Raw genomic sequence first — 15625 nt, forward strand, 5'->3', positions numbered from 1 at the left:
TTGTTCCTTTCCAGATCAACACATGTTCATTTTTCACATGTACCCCACACAGCTTCCAAGATATTATACAAATCCATGGAGGAGGACGGTCTAATCCACAGCTATGGTAGCCAAGTGGAGACCCCACGTACAGGAGCCATATGCCACCAAATACGACATGCTGAGGGACACATACAGTAGCAGGGGAAGAGCTAATGGCCACCGAAAGAATCAGGAGAAAAACATAACACTAACACGCCTTCCGTTCTGGTCCCACGTAGCATTTCAACGATTTGCTCCTGAATCTCCTTGTCTTCATAGCGCATCGTGTGTAGGCCGGATGCTTCAATATTCTTCACGAGAGAGGCATTCCTGATTCGATAAGGATAGGAAGAAAAGGTTAAGGGAAGATTTAGATGTTCTTCAGGGCAGGCATTATGGAAGAGAGAGATTCTCCTCTTATGCTATGTGCCTCTTATGGGTTTGCCAAGAGATGGCTTCCTCTGGAAAATCTACTTGACAAAGTGTCACAGAAAGGCTGCAGTGCAAAAGGTGGGACTTGGAGGGTTGGGTGTGAGGTCACGAAACAGAGCAGGTTTCAGTTAGTTCCTTAGTAACAACAACAACAACAACAACGTGGCAGCCATGGGCAGCAAGAAAGAGAGGTGCTGCTACTCCATACCAGTGAGTAAGGACACAAGAAAAGCCTGCTGGATCTAACCCAACATTCTGTTCTCACTGTATCCAACCAAATACCAATGGGAAACCTGCAAGGGGGGGGGGTTTACACACATACACAGAATACATGTAATATTAAAAAGATAAAAACCTGAGAAGAGTCCAGTGGAAGTTGATGTAGATTGCGGAGGAATTGGAGAGTTCTGCAATCATAGCTTTCCGACTTGCAGGGCTGATGCTCCATAGCAAACTGGCATTGCCTTTTATTTTAGCAACGATGACGTCCTCTGGGCTATAGTTGACTATAAATTGCATGGCAGACTGGAGAAAACACAAATGTTTTTGGTTTGTTTGCTGTTGTTCCAAGCAAGACAGAGAAACTTCTTTTCCTTGAGATAAATTCCTATCTAACCTGCTTTTGGCAATCCAGTAAAGATACCATTCAAATCCAGTTTTAATTCAAATTGGGTCTCAACAGCTATTGTTGGAGAGAAAGAGAAAAGGATGGCAATTTTTTCTGAAGGAGTTTCCTTGTGCACAATAAAATATACTTACAGGATGGAGGGCATATTGAGTGGTGAGTTCATTATACGCCGCATGAGTGAAAGGGACCAGATTCTGCTGCTGAGCACTCATGGTAAACAAAGACTAGGAGAAAGAGGATGAAATCCTGCGTTACAAACCTCAGCTCCACTATACAGACGTACCTCATCACACCTTAGCTGGTTCAGACCCAAAGGTCAGTTTTACACACTAGTCACAGGCTGATGCTAACCAACCCACAAGCTCCACAGCTCTGGATTAGTTGCATTTCAGCACCCATAATTCAAACTCTGTAGCAGCACGGTTCACAGCTGCATCAGCAGAACAATCACTTGGAAGCATCACACAGCAACACAAGAAGAAGAGGAAGAGTTTGGATTTGACTTTCACTCCCCTTAAGGAGTCTCAAAGCCGCTAACATTCTCCTTTCCCTTCCTCCCCCACAACAAACCCTCTGTGAGGTGAGTGGAGCTGAGAGACTTCAGAGAAGTGTGACTGGCCCAAGGTCACCCAGCAGCTGCATGTGGAGGAGCGGAGACGCGAACCCGGTTCCTCAGATTACGAGACTACCGCTCTTAACCACTACACCATACTGGCTCCCAATAGATCCATAGGTGAGCCCAGAGGATAATAGCATATGACTCTGAAAGAATGGGAGTTCCAATGGGAAATAAAGTGGGCATTTCCTACAGGAATCTGAAGGAGAAGAGGGTGCTTGGCAGCTCCGGATTAGGGAAGAACCAGGTTGGTTGGCGTTGACACTTGCTATGAACTAAAAGGTAAAGGACCCCTGGACGATTAAGTCCAGTCAAAAGTGATTATGGGGTTGTGGCACTCATCTCGTTTTTAGGCTGAGGGAGCTGCTGCTTGTCCACAGACAGCTTTCCAGGCCATGTGGCCAGCATGACTAAACGGCTTCTGGTGCAATGGGACACCGTGACAGAACCCTTAGTGCACAGAAATGTTGTTTACCTTCCCGCTGCAGCGGTACCTATTTATCTACTTGCACTGGCGTGCTTTCGAACTGCTAGGTTGGCAGAAGCTGGGACAGAGCAATGGGAGCTCACCCCATCATGGGGATTTGAACCACCAACCTTCTGATCGGCAAGCCCAAGAGGCTCAGTGGTTTAGACCACAGAGTCACCCGTGTCCCTACAAGCAGAATGGCACTGTTAGACACAACCCTTTAACTGGAGACGTTAAGGATCATTGAGCTATAACTCCACCCTGTTTTTTGTTGTGTTAAAGCAACAGCTTTGGATGGTGGAAATGTCCCAGGACTCATCGAAAATACTTATCCCCAGTCTTAATTATAAATTGACCCGCCACCTCCTGCGGACCTACCTCATAACCACTGATGGTAATTTTGACAGAGACGCCCAAAGGCTGGTTAGTTACTCCTGCCACTGATTTGACCAGAGACATAAGAAGCAGTGGGAACCACACAATGCAGATGAGCACAAAGACAATGAAGCCTCCCATCCCGTATTTCACAAGCAATTTCTTCTTCTGCCCAGGGGGCTGGGGGTATTTCTGCAAAACGGAGAACGGGAACAAAGCTGTGTGTATACTCCGCTGATAAAAAAAATTTTAAAACCCCCCAATCTGTGCATCAAGGTAGGACAAACTCAGCATTCTGAAAAACAGAATTCCACGCATTTGCTTAATTTGCATATATTTGACTACCCTACATATATTTCCCTCAGGGCCAGCCTTTTGGCGCTTGAGGCAAACCACAAAATAATAATAATAAGAGTTTAGATTTGATATCCCGCTTTATCACTACCCTAAGGAGTCTCAAAGTGGCTAACAATCTCCTTTCCCTTCCTCCCCCACAACAAACACTCTGTGAGGTGAGTGGGGCTGAGAGACTTCAGAGAAGTGCGACTAGCCCAAGGTCACCCAGCAGCTGCATGTGGAGGAGCCGAGACGCGAACCCGGTTCACCAGATTACGAGACTACCACTCTTAACCACTACACCACACTGGCTCCTAACACCTCCCTCCCCACCAAGGAAGAGGGAGGGAGTGATAATCTACACCAGGAACAAGGAGGAAATAATTATCTACACTGGGATGTGCTGACCCTTTGCATCCTGCTACCTGAGGCGGTCAGTTCACCTTGCCTCATATCTTTAGGTGCCAGACAAAAGCATTTCTCTTTGGCTTGGGCTGGCTCACATTCAATGTCCTTTTACAAGTGTTTTTGTGAGAGGGAGTTATTATGGGCCACATGCATTTTCAAAATATGAGCAGAGAAGTGTAGGCCACATTCTACCACAGAGTTAGGCACACTTAAACTTGTTGGCTTGTGCAGCCAGACAAGAGAGATTCGCCCCAGTCATTGCTCCTGATGGACCACCCGGAGTCATCTTGATTGGCGGGGCTAATGGCAACCCTTAAGCAACAGGACTCACTTTCTCAGATTCTCTCCAACATTTCAGGATGAAAATGTTAGCATAGATATCCTCCACACAGATCCAGCTGGAGAGGCTGAGTGTGGTGTCAGTCCAAACCCAATCCATGGCAGCCCTCAGTTCTGTCAAAAACGGTATCAGGCGAAAGCTGCACAGAGGAGGAGAACGGTGGCTGGTTAATGGGGCAATAAGGACCCAAAACAGTCAAAGCCTTTCTACAAAAAAAGGCTTTCCCAGTATTGTAAGAGTGATGCAAATTCTCAAACTCTGATGGCCTTTTGTTGGCATCCATCTGTCTTGAGAGACAACAGAATGTGAAGTCAAACCGTTGGAGAATCACGGCACCTGCTGTGGCTGCAGAGACCAGTAACTCATAACTGCTGCCTCCTGCATTGCTTTTGCTGTCTTAGCAGCACTGAAGTGACCTCTCTGGGACTGAAACCAGCTTGGCTGCAGGAGTTGCCGGAAGGTGGTGTACAAGGAACCATCCAACTGTCTTAGGGACTCCACTCTGGATTCCTGAAGGGTTTACTTCTTCTCCTGAAGGTAACTCAGAAGGTAGTAGAGGTTAAGGACCAGAGTTTTCCTTCTCCAGGAGGACTACCTTCCCAGGTTGATGAGCCCCATCTGCCCCTCTCTTCCCTCCACAGCACATGCAGAAACCACCTCCTTGACCGTTGGACCCACTCTTCGTCTTGTCCACTTAATCCACCAGAGCTTTGTCTTTGTCCCTACCCTAACTCACTAAGGATTTGTGACTCATCCTCTACCCTCACCTGGTTTAGCCAGCCAGTCGAAGCCGTTTCCCGGGGTGTGGCCGCTACGGCACACCGACGGCTTCTAGGAGCCACAGGTGAGATCCGAGTGCAGGATGGGAACCCAAAGTTGACAAACTATCCCGGAAGGAGCACGACGCTTCCCCCTACATATTATACCCACTTCAGAAGTCAGGGAAACCCTTTGGCATTGCATAAAAGCCCAACTGTGTCCTAGTCAATGGGGCGATTAAGACCATTGTGCATCTGCTGTAGCCTAGTGATGGCCAAACTGAGAGAGGGGCTCTAAAAGGGGTTCAGGCCAACTTGTGGAGGGCAAGGATATCGGTAGAGACTAGTAAGCATGGCTATATGCCACCTCCAAGATTAGAGGCACCAGGCTGCAAATGGAAACACTTGGCAGGTGTGTGTGTGTGTGTGTGTGTGTGTGTGTGTGTGTGTGATACACAACCTGCTCCCCTCCTTTCCAGTGTGCAAACTGCTTCACACTTCTCATTCCAGCCTCTTCTATGCAGGCTACATGGAGGAATCCCAACTTGCCTAAGGCCACCCAATAATGTTTACAGCCAAACAGCTGCTGGAACACACAACTTCAGGAGGTATCTCAAGCCAGCATCTGCCTCCTGCCTTCTTGCCCTCTGAGCTGGTTACATTACTCTAAAAAAAAAACTAGTAACAATTATTACAATGAAAAGGTTTTTTTCCTAATTTTTACTACTACATAATTTTAGGCACTAGGCAAAAACATTCCTACAGTACTTCGTCAGGCTATGGCCTTTTGACGTGGGTGAGATGCTTCAATCTAGTTTTTTTTTCTTAAAAAAGAATTGGTTTTTCGATTTTTATAAATGTTAGTTTAATGTATGTTTGTGTTTATTTGAGGGGCTGTGGCAAAAAAGCAACTAATATAACAATAAAAATAAAATTTCTTACACAAAATAGTAAATTGGTAATTTTGTTTCACAGTAACTCAATGTGAGACTGTAAGGACCTCTTCTACCTTACTATTCCGTTTCCTATGTATGTTATTTCTATATTTATAGAACCCCTGAGGAATTATTTGTTCCAGCACAGGCCTGCAATAAATCTTCCTTCAAGCACCTGGAGATTTCCACCCACCCACCAACCCCCTTCCCCCCCCCCCCCCCGTCAGCCGTTCTTTCTTGCTTTTGTGATTGGCTTGTTAACATAATGGCTTGCGTTTCATGGGGATATTATTAGGTTTCTCTGCCCTCCTTTATAAAAGTGCTGCTTACCCTTGGAATAAGAAGAGGTTTATGCAATTGTAGCTCTTAGTCAGAACATTGCCCAAGACCCGTTCGGGGTAACCACATTTGATCTGATAAGCCGACAAACCAAAATAGACACACTTGACCAAATACCACAGCTGAGCCACCGGATTCCTGTTAAACCTCCTGCAAGTAAACAAGAGAGATGTTCCAATCTCCATCTTTAACAACCATGACTAGTTAGAAGAAAGATTTCTCAGAGCATGGCCCTCCTTGAACTCTGCAGGCAAACGCAGCAGCTAGGGATGTAAGGAGGAAGAGATTTCCACCCCATGCTGTGCTTGCTGCAGTCAGCGCTGCTTCCGTTCTGCTACAGTTCGGCTTCCGCTGAAGCCTACCTTATGCATCTTGCTATCCGCTATGGCCAAAATGTAATTGATTGCATACTTAATTTCAATGCATTTCAATGTAAAGGAAACCTCAAAAACAATGCAGAAAATAATGCAGTAACTTTGGTAACGTTCACAGGCTATAAAAACAGAACAATGGCCAATACCACTTATATTTGATCACACAATTTCCATCCCTGATCTTGGCCAAATATGCAAATTGTGAAGAAGAGTTTGGATTTGATATCCCGCTTTATCACTACCCGAAGGAGTCTCAAAGCGGCTAACATTCTCCTTTCCCTTCCTCCCCCACAACAAACACTCTGTGAGGTGAGTGGGGCTGAGAGACTTCCGAGAAGTGTGACTGGCCCAAGGTCACCCAGCATCTGCATGTGGAGGAGCGGAGACGCGAACCTGGTTCCCCAGATTACGAGTCCACCACTCTTAACCACTACACCACACTGCCAAATTCTACTCCCGTTTCTCTTTCCAGCAGAACTCTCCAGCATTCCCAATTGCAGTCTAGTCTGAGCATGCAGAGACATATTGAAAAAGTAGTAAACATCGGTTGTGTGTGTGTCTATGTGTGAAGGGGGAGGACTAAGCACCAATACATTCGTTGCAATTCAAAGGAAATGCAATGCAAATAGGGGGTGGGGATGAAATTATCTACATATCATTTGTGAAATGAAAGCAGCAATAGCAGTGAATACTGATCTCATTTGCTGGGTTGATTTCTGATCTGGACATGGGACAAATAAGCAAACATGGATGCTTTAGTTGAGATTCTTGCATGACCCTCCAGGCCTGTTCCAACTCTACAACTCTATGATTCTATTATCAGCGATTTCCCCTCTAGTTTCTGTTTTTGTTGGAATTCTCTGGCATCTTTCATTGTCATACCTTTCCGTTACTCCAGGCAAGATGAAGAACATCCAAAAATGGATGCCAAAGACAAGTAACACCTGAAAAACACATTTCCCAAACATGCTCTTTCTCAGGTAGATGGCACGGTCAACTATCATCGTCCCAAACTGCACCAACAGCATCACCAGGAAAGCTTCAGGCACCTGGTCTTCTGAAAGGGACTCTGTGATGTCGGCGGCAGCCGAGTGTTTCTGAAACAAATTAGAAGTATTCGTTGATAACATGTGGGTGCGAAGAAAAGGAGCAAGCCTAGGCTTCCAGCCAGAGTCTATGGGCAGATCAACACTACAAAGCTATTATTATTAATTGAATTTATAAACTACTTTGCTACTACAGCAAAGTTGTGAAATTTTAAAAAAATCCTCTATTTTCTTGTCCAATACTTACAGGAAATAACTAAAACAGAAGCAAGTCATAACCACAAAGTCAAGAAGAAGAAGAGTTTGGATTTGATATCCCGCTTTATCACTACCCTAAGGAGTCTCAAAGCGGCTAACAGTCTCCTTTCCCTTCCTCCCCCACAACAAACACTCTGTGAGGTGAGTGAAGCTGAGAAACTTCAGAGAAGTGTGACTGGCCCAAGGTCACCCAGCAGCTGCATGTGGAGGAGCGGAGACGCAAACCCGGTTCCCCAGATTATGAGACTACCGCTCTTAACCACTACACCACACTGGCTCTCACACTGGAAGAATAGGAGGCTTAGTTTGGTCAGAATCAAGTACAGCCGTACCTTGGAAGTCGAACGGAATCCGTTCTGGAAGTCCGTTCGACTTCTAAAACGTTAGAAAACCAAAGCACGGCTTCTGATTGGCTGCAGGAAGCTCCTGCAGCCAATCGGAAGCCGCGGAAGCCCCGTTGAAGGTTTGGCTCTCAAAGTAGTTTGCAAGCCGGAACAGTCACTTCTGGGTTTGTGAGGTTCAGGAGCCAAAATGTTTGGGAACTAAGATGTTTGACTTCCAAGGTATGACTACATGTATATACATTTCCAGAGTTATCGCTAAATACATCACTTCTGGCAAATGAGTTCCCATAGCCACTAGAGGGCCGTGAAAATTTGTGTCCCAGGCTTTTTAGACTCGTCTACCCATGTACTATCTGAAACCAAAGGGCCACATTGCTTGGCAGATGTGAAATATATTGGCATCATTTTCCGCTCTCCTACCCCACTATAGCTTCCACACTTTCAAACAGATTAGCAGGACAGATTCAAGCCTCCTTAAGCATCTGGTGTCAAATACCTCCTTGGTTCTGGAACATGCAAAGCAATAACAAAGTGCTTTGGAGTACGAACCATCACAGAACATTAGTGTGGCAGCTAAAGAAACTTTGGAACTCCCTGCCTATTGATATCGAGAAGGCACCTTCACTGTATTTAGCACCTGCTAAAAACATTCTAGGGACGCGGGTGGCACTGTGGGTTAAACCACAGAGCCTAGGACTTGCCGATCAGAAGGTTGGCGGTTCGAATCCCCGCGACAGGGTGAGCTCCCGTTGCTCGGTTCCAGCTCCTGCCAACCTAGCAGTTTGAAAGCACGTCAAAGTGCAAGTAGATAAATAGGTACCGCTCCGGCGGGAAAGTAAACGGCATTTCCGTGCGCTGCTCTGGTTTGCCAGAAGCGGCTTAGTCATGCTGGCCACATGACCCGGAAGCTGTACACCAGCTCCCTCGGCCAATAAAGCGAGATGAGCGCCGCAACCCCAGAGTCGGCCACGACTGGACCTAATGGTCAGGGGTCCCTTTACCTTTACCTAAAAACATTCTTATTTAGACAAGCCTACCTAGGGGGGAAAATGATGTGAATTTTGACTTTCTGTAAGTTTTAAACTATTGCTGCAAATCTTTCTTGATTTTATGGCTTTATCTTTTGGTAAACTGCTTTGAGGTTTGTTTGTTTTTTATTTATTTTTTTACAATCAAGTGGTGTGTAAATTTTAGGAAATAAATAAATAAATACAACAAATATCTCCTCCACATCAGGCATTGTGGAGGAGTGGTTTCAAGCCAATTGGCAAACATTCAAGGCACCTGTTGCTTTAGTAATTAGCAAAGCGAGCTGATACTTACACCGAAAGCCCAGTAGCCGAAGATGACAATAATAAAATTAATCACATCGACCAGGAACATGAGAGCATAGACGTCACAGATTAGGCTGCATTCTGGATGAATAATGTCATAGAAGAATTGCCTTATGGGTCGGTATATCTGAAGAGAGCTGCAAGTGAAAATTTATCTAGGTCAGGTCCAGTTGAAAAGGAGAGTCGTGTTTTTCAAAAGGGTCACTTACTTTTCTGAAAGCTCAGTGGAATGTATGCCGCATGTCTAGCAACAAAGGGTTCGGCTGTATTCGTGAATCATCCACCGTAGCTCGTAAGAACCTGGTCACATCCATACCATACTTTTAAAATATCTCTTCTACCACGCAAAAATCTTCAGAAATGCATCCTGTTAAGGGTGTCCTTAACAAACTGCACTGAGGTGATGTCGTGACTCTTAAAGTGTGAGCGGGCTTTAAAAGTACAGCATTGTTGCTGTGACTGCAGTGTCACACACCCATAAAGCTCTAGGGCTGAAAGGAGAATCCTTTCGTCACAAATATTCCCAAGAGAAAGCATGTCAAGCACTTTCACAAACTTTTTGGACCTGCTTCCTTATTAAATACTCGTACTCACAGAGTACTGAAAGATAGCTTAGTATAACCAACTACGTGGAATTTCAGTTACAGATAGGTAGTCGTGTTGGTCTGCCATAGTCAAAACAAAAAAAAATTCCTTCCAGTAGCACCTTAAAGACCAACTAAGTTAGTTCTTGGTATGAGCTTTCGTGTGCATGCACACTTCTTCAGATACACTGAAACAGAAGTTGCCAGATCCTTCTATATAGTGAGAAGGTGGGGAGGGGTATTACTCAGAAGGGTGGTGGGAATGGGTGATTGGCAGATAGCTGTGATGAGCCTGTTGACGACTCTTAACGACTGCAATAGGTCTTACAGGAAAAAGCAAGGGGTGAGAAGGTGAAAAATGGCTTTGTCATGTATAAAAGTGCATATATACAAGGGGAAGTGTATAAATGAAATTCAGAAATAGACTGGAAAGAGAAGCTGCTGAATTGCAACTCATTACCAAACTTAAAACCATGGAGAGACCTGGTCTGAACAAAGACATTGGATTCTTATCTCATTATTATCTCATCTCCAACCGAAGTGCATATATACAAGGGGAAGTGTATAAATAAAAATGTGTATACTCATGAATACCACACACACGCAAAATGCATTATATTAGGGAACACTGCCTGGGAAAATGTCTTCCTATGTCAACACTGAATACAAAAATATTAAATGGGAAATTTGCACTAAAACGCTGCTGAATTTTCACAAGGATTTCTTTTTTAAAAAAGCTAAACGTTGCAGATTGCTGCAGAAATGTGGACAACTGAATTCATGACTAGGAAAAGGAGAAACTGAGAGAACCACAATTGACAGTTCCAGCCACTGCGTAGCTTTGCTTCAAATTGGCTCTGGCGCCACCTACTGTTGGCCTCCTGGCTCTACCCATCCCAAAGGGCACCAGCCACCACTGACACACAGATGTCAGCAGCACAGTCTATTACAGGGAGTGGAAGGTCCATTGATGACACCCGTATTCCCACCCACCCACCATCTTGCCCCCAGCTCTGTTCATTCATGTTGCAACATCTGACTTTTTAAATAAATTTTTTAAAAATAAAAAAAATCCCAATTTACACTTTAATCAGCAGCTTCTTTGCCTTCACCATCTGCCGTTTCATTGCTGCTTTAGTAAGTCTCTTCCCGCCAGTGGGTTTTTTCCTGAAAAGGCTCCATTTCTTCTTGGCTTCCTCCAGAGTTTTGTCTGCCAAAAAAGAAAGTTAATCACAGCTCTCTATCTGGGAAGCATTCGTTTCACGAGAGCAATACCTCATTTTAGGCTCTCACCAACTCATGTGGGGTCCGTCCGCAAAACACAAAACACTTGATCCGCCACCAACTCAGTCACGTTATCCGTGCCGCCAGTCCTCCAAGCATCACTTCCAATGACCTCTGCATAATATTAAAATGGAAGCTCTTCTGCCAATTTCTGCCCCAGAGGTCCCCCGCCCCCAAATGCTGGCACCGCAACAGTTTAATGAACACAGGGAGGTCAAGTTTTCTGTTTCGTATGTGTAAAAGAAGTTCAGAGAAACAGGGAAGAAAAGGGTGGATGGCCAATCAGCCGTAAAAGGAGGAGGAGGTGGAGCAGGAACAGAACGGACACAAACAATTCATTTAAAGATCCCAAGAACATAGGAAGTTGCCTCATCTAGAGTCCATTAGCTCAGTATTTCCCCCCAAAACTTTTTCCTCTTGGCCACCCTTTTGGAATAAAATTTTGCTCACCGAATTTTTTTACTGATAAGAAATACATGGGGAAACCAAAAGAAACAAGTCAAGCAGTGCTTGATTTATATAACACAGAACACAACTACCTTCATTAACACTCCTGGCGGAGGCCCTGGAGGGACTTGGGTATCTAGAAGAATAGTTTCCTCCCGATCCAGATGGACGTTCCCTTAGATGGCCTCTGTGCCTTTTCTTCTTTTGCCTCCCTGCCAGGTTCTTTTCTTCAGCATCTGGTATACTGACACCTTTGGAATCCCAAAGTCCATAGCACTGTAGAATGCAGTACAGTGAAACAAATCAGTGAAACACAGGGACCACGAACTGTTTGAGGAAGCAAGAGACGATGACAGATTAGCAGAGAGTTTCTTGAGATTGAGGCCGGAGGCCCCTCAACTCATCGACAGAGTCCTCTCAGGAGGTGTCTCAGTGTTTATTTATTATTACTTTTGTATCCTACCTTCCCTCCGAAGTGTTCAAGGTTCATCCCCACAACAACAACAACCCTCTTAGGTTAGCAGGGAGGATCCCAAAGAACACCAATATTTCAGGGCTCATGCCGGCGTAAGTGTCAGGAGGTCCTACACATGAGTAGGAGTCTGGTAGAGACATAGGCCTGACTGGCATGTTCTCTCCCTCCTGGTTGTTCTTTCGGGAGATTCAAAATCTTTCTCCAGCCCGAATATCACAGCGACTGATACCAAGAGGCATCATCACACTTCAGCAGAGTATAGGCAGTCAGCATTCAGACTCGGTAGCGCAGCAATTTGGCTAAACTACGTTTATTTACATATACACACTTGGAGCATCGTAACTCAGCTCCTTCCTCTTCAGCATCAGACAGTAAAGAGAAAGAACAAAGGACAAAAATCCTACATCACGGAGACACAGTAATAAAATATCCTGTCTCCGTCACTTCCCACAATGTGGAATGAAAACATACACCGTCATGTGATAAAAACAATCCCATGACTGCAACACAGGGAATGAATCCTAACAGTAAGATCTACCAGTATTGATTCAGTCAGCTGAGCCGGGATGAGGGAGTTACACTGGCGTATCTCTGATTGAGCCAGGAGATCCACTCATCCAAGTGGACCTTGGGTTTGGATAGCCCCCTTGCCTACCCAGGCTGCAATCAGAATCTGACCTTTCAATGGAAATAGGTAAACATAAGTGGCAAGATAATAATACAGTGGTACATTGGAAGTCAAACGGAATCCGTTCTGGAAGTTTTTTCAACTTCCAAAACATTCGGAAACCAAGCTGCAGCTTTTGATTGGCTGCAGAAAGCTCCTGCAGCCAATCGGAAGCTATGGAAGCCCCGTCAGATGTTTGGGTTCCAAAGAATGTTTGCAAACTGGAACACTCACTTCTGGGTTTGCGATGTTTGGGAGCTAAAACATCCAAGTATCAATGCGTTTGACAACCAAGGTAAAGCTGTAATAATATAGAAATGTGAACAACTGAATTTAAGACTGGAAAATGAGAAGCCGAGAGAAATAAAAACTGATGAATTTTGCCCATCCCTACTTATGATGAATCCTCCCTTGAATAAATGTTAATGAGTCCGTGCTCTAAAATAGCTCCATAAAAGAATGGGTGGCGTTACCTTCAAGATATACCTGTGGAAGAACAAGGCCAGCAGTTGAACCAGATCAAAGTGCACGTAGCCATCCTTCTTCTCAATCCCAGCAATATTGGGCAAAGCAAGCGGCTCTTCTGCGTAGACCCCACAATAGGCCTTGGTGGTCCAAGGAAAGAATCCAAACTGAGAAAAGTATTTGACCACAACTGTTACCTGGCAAGGGAAGGAAAGGGCACAGTCCTCAAAGATGCTGGATTCCAAAGGCAAAGGGCTGGGAATATGGGAACACAACCCAATTTTATTATGAGAAACCGACCCCCTGCATTTATCCCAATTATTTGACAATTTCATTTTCAGAAAAGTTCCGCGGAAATTGTATGAGGCCCAGATAACACGTTCAACATGTGCCCTTGTCAGTGTGGTGTAGTGGTTAAGAGGAGTGGACTTGTAATCTGGTGAACCGGGTTCGTGTCCCCGCTCCTCCACATGCAGCTGCTCTCTGAAATCTCTCAGCCTCACTCACCTCACAGAGTGTTTGTTGTGGGGAAGGAAGGGAAAAGGAGATTGTTAGCTGCTTTGAGACTCCCTAGGTTAGTGATGAAGTGGGATATCAAATCCAAACTCCTCCTCCTCTTCTTCTTGCTGGATTCAACTGTGATATATAAGTTTCTGCTCTATCTGTTTGACACAGGGCATGCTGGATGCCCTTAAACAAATTTATTTCCCAATGCCTTTAGCAGGGATACAAAAGCCCAAGTACCTGGGTCCCATCAATCAAGGTGCCTAGATTGAGGAAGAGGATTGGAATAAGGTTCCCCACCCTCCCTTATGTGGCAGAGTGGGTTGCCAGGTTGCCATCCTCTCCTATATATCAGGAATGGGGAACCTCTGACAGCACAAAGGCTGCGTTCGTTTCTGGACAACATACCAGTGATGGTAGGGGCTAGTGGGTAGAGCAACAAATGTAAATATTATCTTAGTACAGAGGGCCAGACAGAGATGCTTAGAGAACCACAACTGACCCCCAGAAGCATGGCCTAGCCCCCATTTTTGGTCCCAACCATTGCTGACATGAATCTCTTGGAAAGTGGACACCAAAGGAAGATGAGCCCGAGGCTCAAAAGGGTTCCTTGCACTGTTCTATAATATCCTTTGTTCCTAGTTGCAACAAGTAGCTCTTCAATGGAAGAAGAGATTGTTAAGTATAATTGTTTAACTGTACATTGAAATGGAAAATGACTCTGTTCCATTGAAATTCCATTGAAGCTAAGAAGAGCTCTCTGAGTGCCTAATGGGTTGATAATTAACTTAGGATGTATATCTGCTACTCTCTTATGTAGTGTTTAACCTTAGATCACATGGTACGGTTATTCAGTTGCAAATCTCCATTATGAAGGAGTGGTCCTTTGTTCTCTGTCACCAGAGAAGAAAGGTGTGCAAATGAGTCTCTGCTGGAGAAAACAGCCTCAGGCTGGAATGCAGGCTAATGGAGTCTATGGCTGGAGAGAAAGACACTTGATTTCAGGTCTGTTTGGAGTAATTTGATATTTTTAAGAAGCTGGACCTGTGCATGGAGAAGCACATGATTTTATGCAACTATTTGCATGTATCATTATTATTTTTGCTCTGTTTGAATAAAGTTGTGTTAGTAAAGCTTTGGAAACATATTTTAGTCTGGACAATTTTTATTCTAAGATGACCTGGTTTTTATTCACCCTGTGACTTCAAGCTGCACAATATTAATGTCTGCAATAGGACTCCCAAGTCAGAGGCTAAAACTTCTAGGAAGACTAGCAGAACAACACACAGATAAGAATATCACTCAGCTATATTAGCAGGATCTACTGAACACTCACCTCAGTGTAAATGATGGCTGTCATCCAGAAGAATTTTGTAGGCCTTGGAATAGACAGCATGGCCCACAGAAATATCAGGATAGGTAGAACCAAAGTGAGGATGGATGCGGAGACCATGTGGTTTAGAATGATCACAAAATAACACAGCATTTCTGACTTAGACACCATAGCATTGTACAAAGCAACTCCCAGCTTCAGGGGCCTGGGAAGGCTCTGGTAGAACTTATCTGACTGCTCCAGCTCATTGTCATGAAATACCCTGCATGACATAAACAAAACAAAACAAAAAATATGAAATGTAGATTATTTCCATTTGTTGAAAAAGGCATATCCACTGGCTTGTACATTTTAAAACTAGTAGCGCAGTTAGATTAGACTGGGACAGAATATAAAACAGATTTCCCCAACCTGGGGGTTTGGACTGCAGCTCCTCTCAGCTGTCCTGGCTGGGGCTCATAGGAGTTGTACTCCAAAATATCTGATAGCCATCTTCAAATATCTAAAGGGGAATAATATGGAGGATGGAGCAAGTTTGTTTTCTCCTGCTCCGGATGGCAGGACCCAAACCGATGGATTCAAATAATAATAATAATAATAATAATAATAATAATAATAATAATAATAATATATTTATACCCCGCCCATCTGGCTGGGCCTCCCCAGCCACTCTGGGCGGCTTCCAACCAAATATTAAAATACAGTAATACATCAAACGTTAAAAGCTTCTCTAAACAGGGCTGCCTTCAGATGTCTTCTAAAAGGTTGGTGGTTGTTGTTCTCTCTGACATCTGGTGGGAGGGCGTTCCACAGGGTGGGTGCCACTACCGAGAAGGCCCTCTGCCTGGTTCCC

General features: G+C 44.6%; 1 protein-coding gene across 1 annotated transcript in view; it reads right to left on the reverse strand.

Annotated features, from left to right (window-relative positions):
• LOC114599942 (piezo-type mechanosensitive ion channel component 2-like) overlaps positions 1 to 15625 on the reverse strand; it is a 54428-nt gene that overhangs the window by 2645 nt on the left and 36158 nt on the right. Inside the window, exons 35-46 of the mRNA XM_077929517.1 lie at positions 14776 to 15034; positions 12944 to 13132; positions 11421 to 11604; positions 10681 to 10807; positions 9003 to 9150; positions 6914 to 7128; positions 5649 to 5807; positions 3617 to 3764; positions 2545 to 2733; positions 1213 to 1305; positions 809 to 978; positions 235 to 351 (exon numbers count right to left, since the gene is read on the reverse strand). Coding sequence (XP_077785643.1) covers positions 235 to 351; positions 809 to 978; positions 1213 to 1305; positions 2545 to 2733; positions 3617 to 3764; positions 5649 to 5807; positions 6914 to 7128; positions 9003 to 9150; positions 10681 to 10807; positions 11421 to 11604; positions 12944 to 13132; positions 14776 to 15034 — 1998 coding nt within the window. The remainder of the gene's footprint in view (positions 1 to 234; positions 352 to 808; positions 979 to 1212; positions 1306 to 2544; positions 2734 to 3616; positions 3765 to 5648; positions 5808 to 6913; positions 7129 to 9002; positions 9151 to 10680; positions 10808 to 11420; positions 11605 to 12943; positions 13133 to 14775; positions 15035 to 15625) is intronic.

Source organism: Podarcis muralis, chromosome 5, assembly GCF_964188315.1.
Source record: "Podarcis muralis chromosome 5, rPodMur119.hap1.1, whole genome shotgun sequence".
NCBI lineage: Eukaryota > Metazoa > Chordata > Lepidosauria > Squamata > Lacertidae > Podarcis > Podarcis muralis.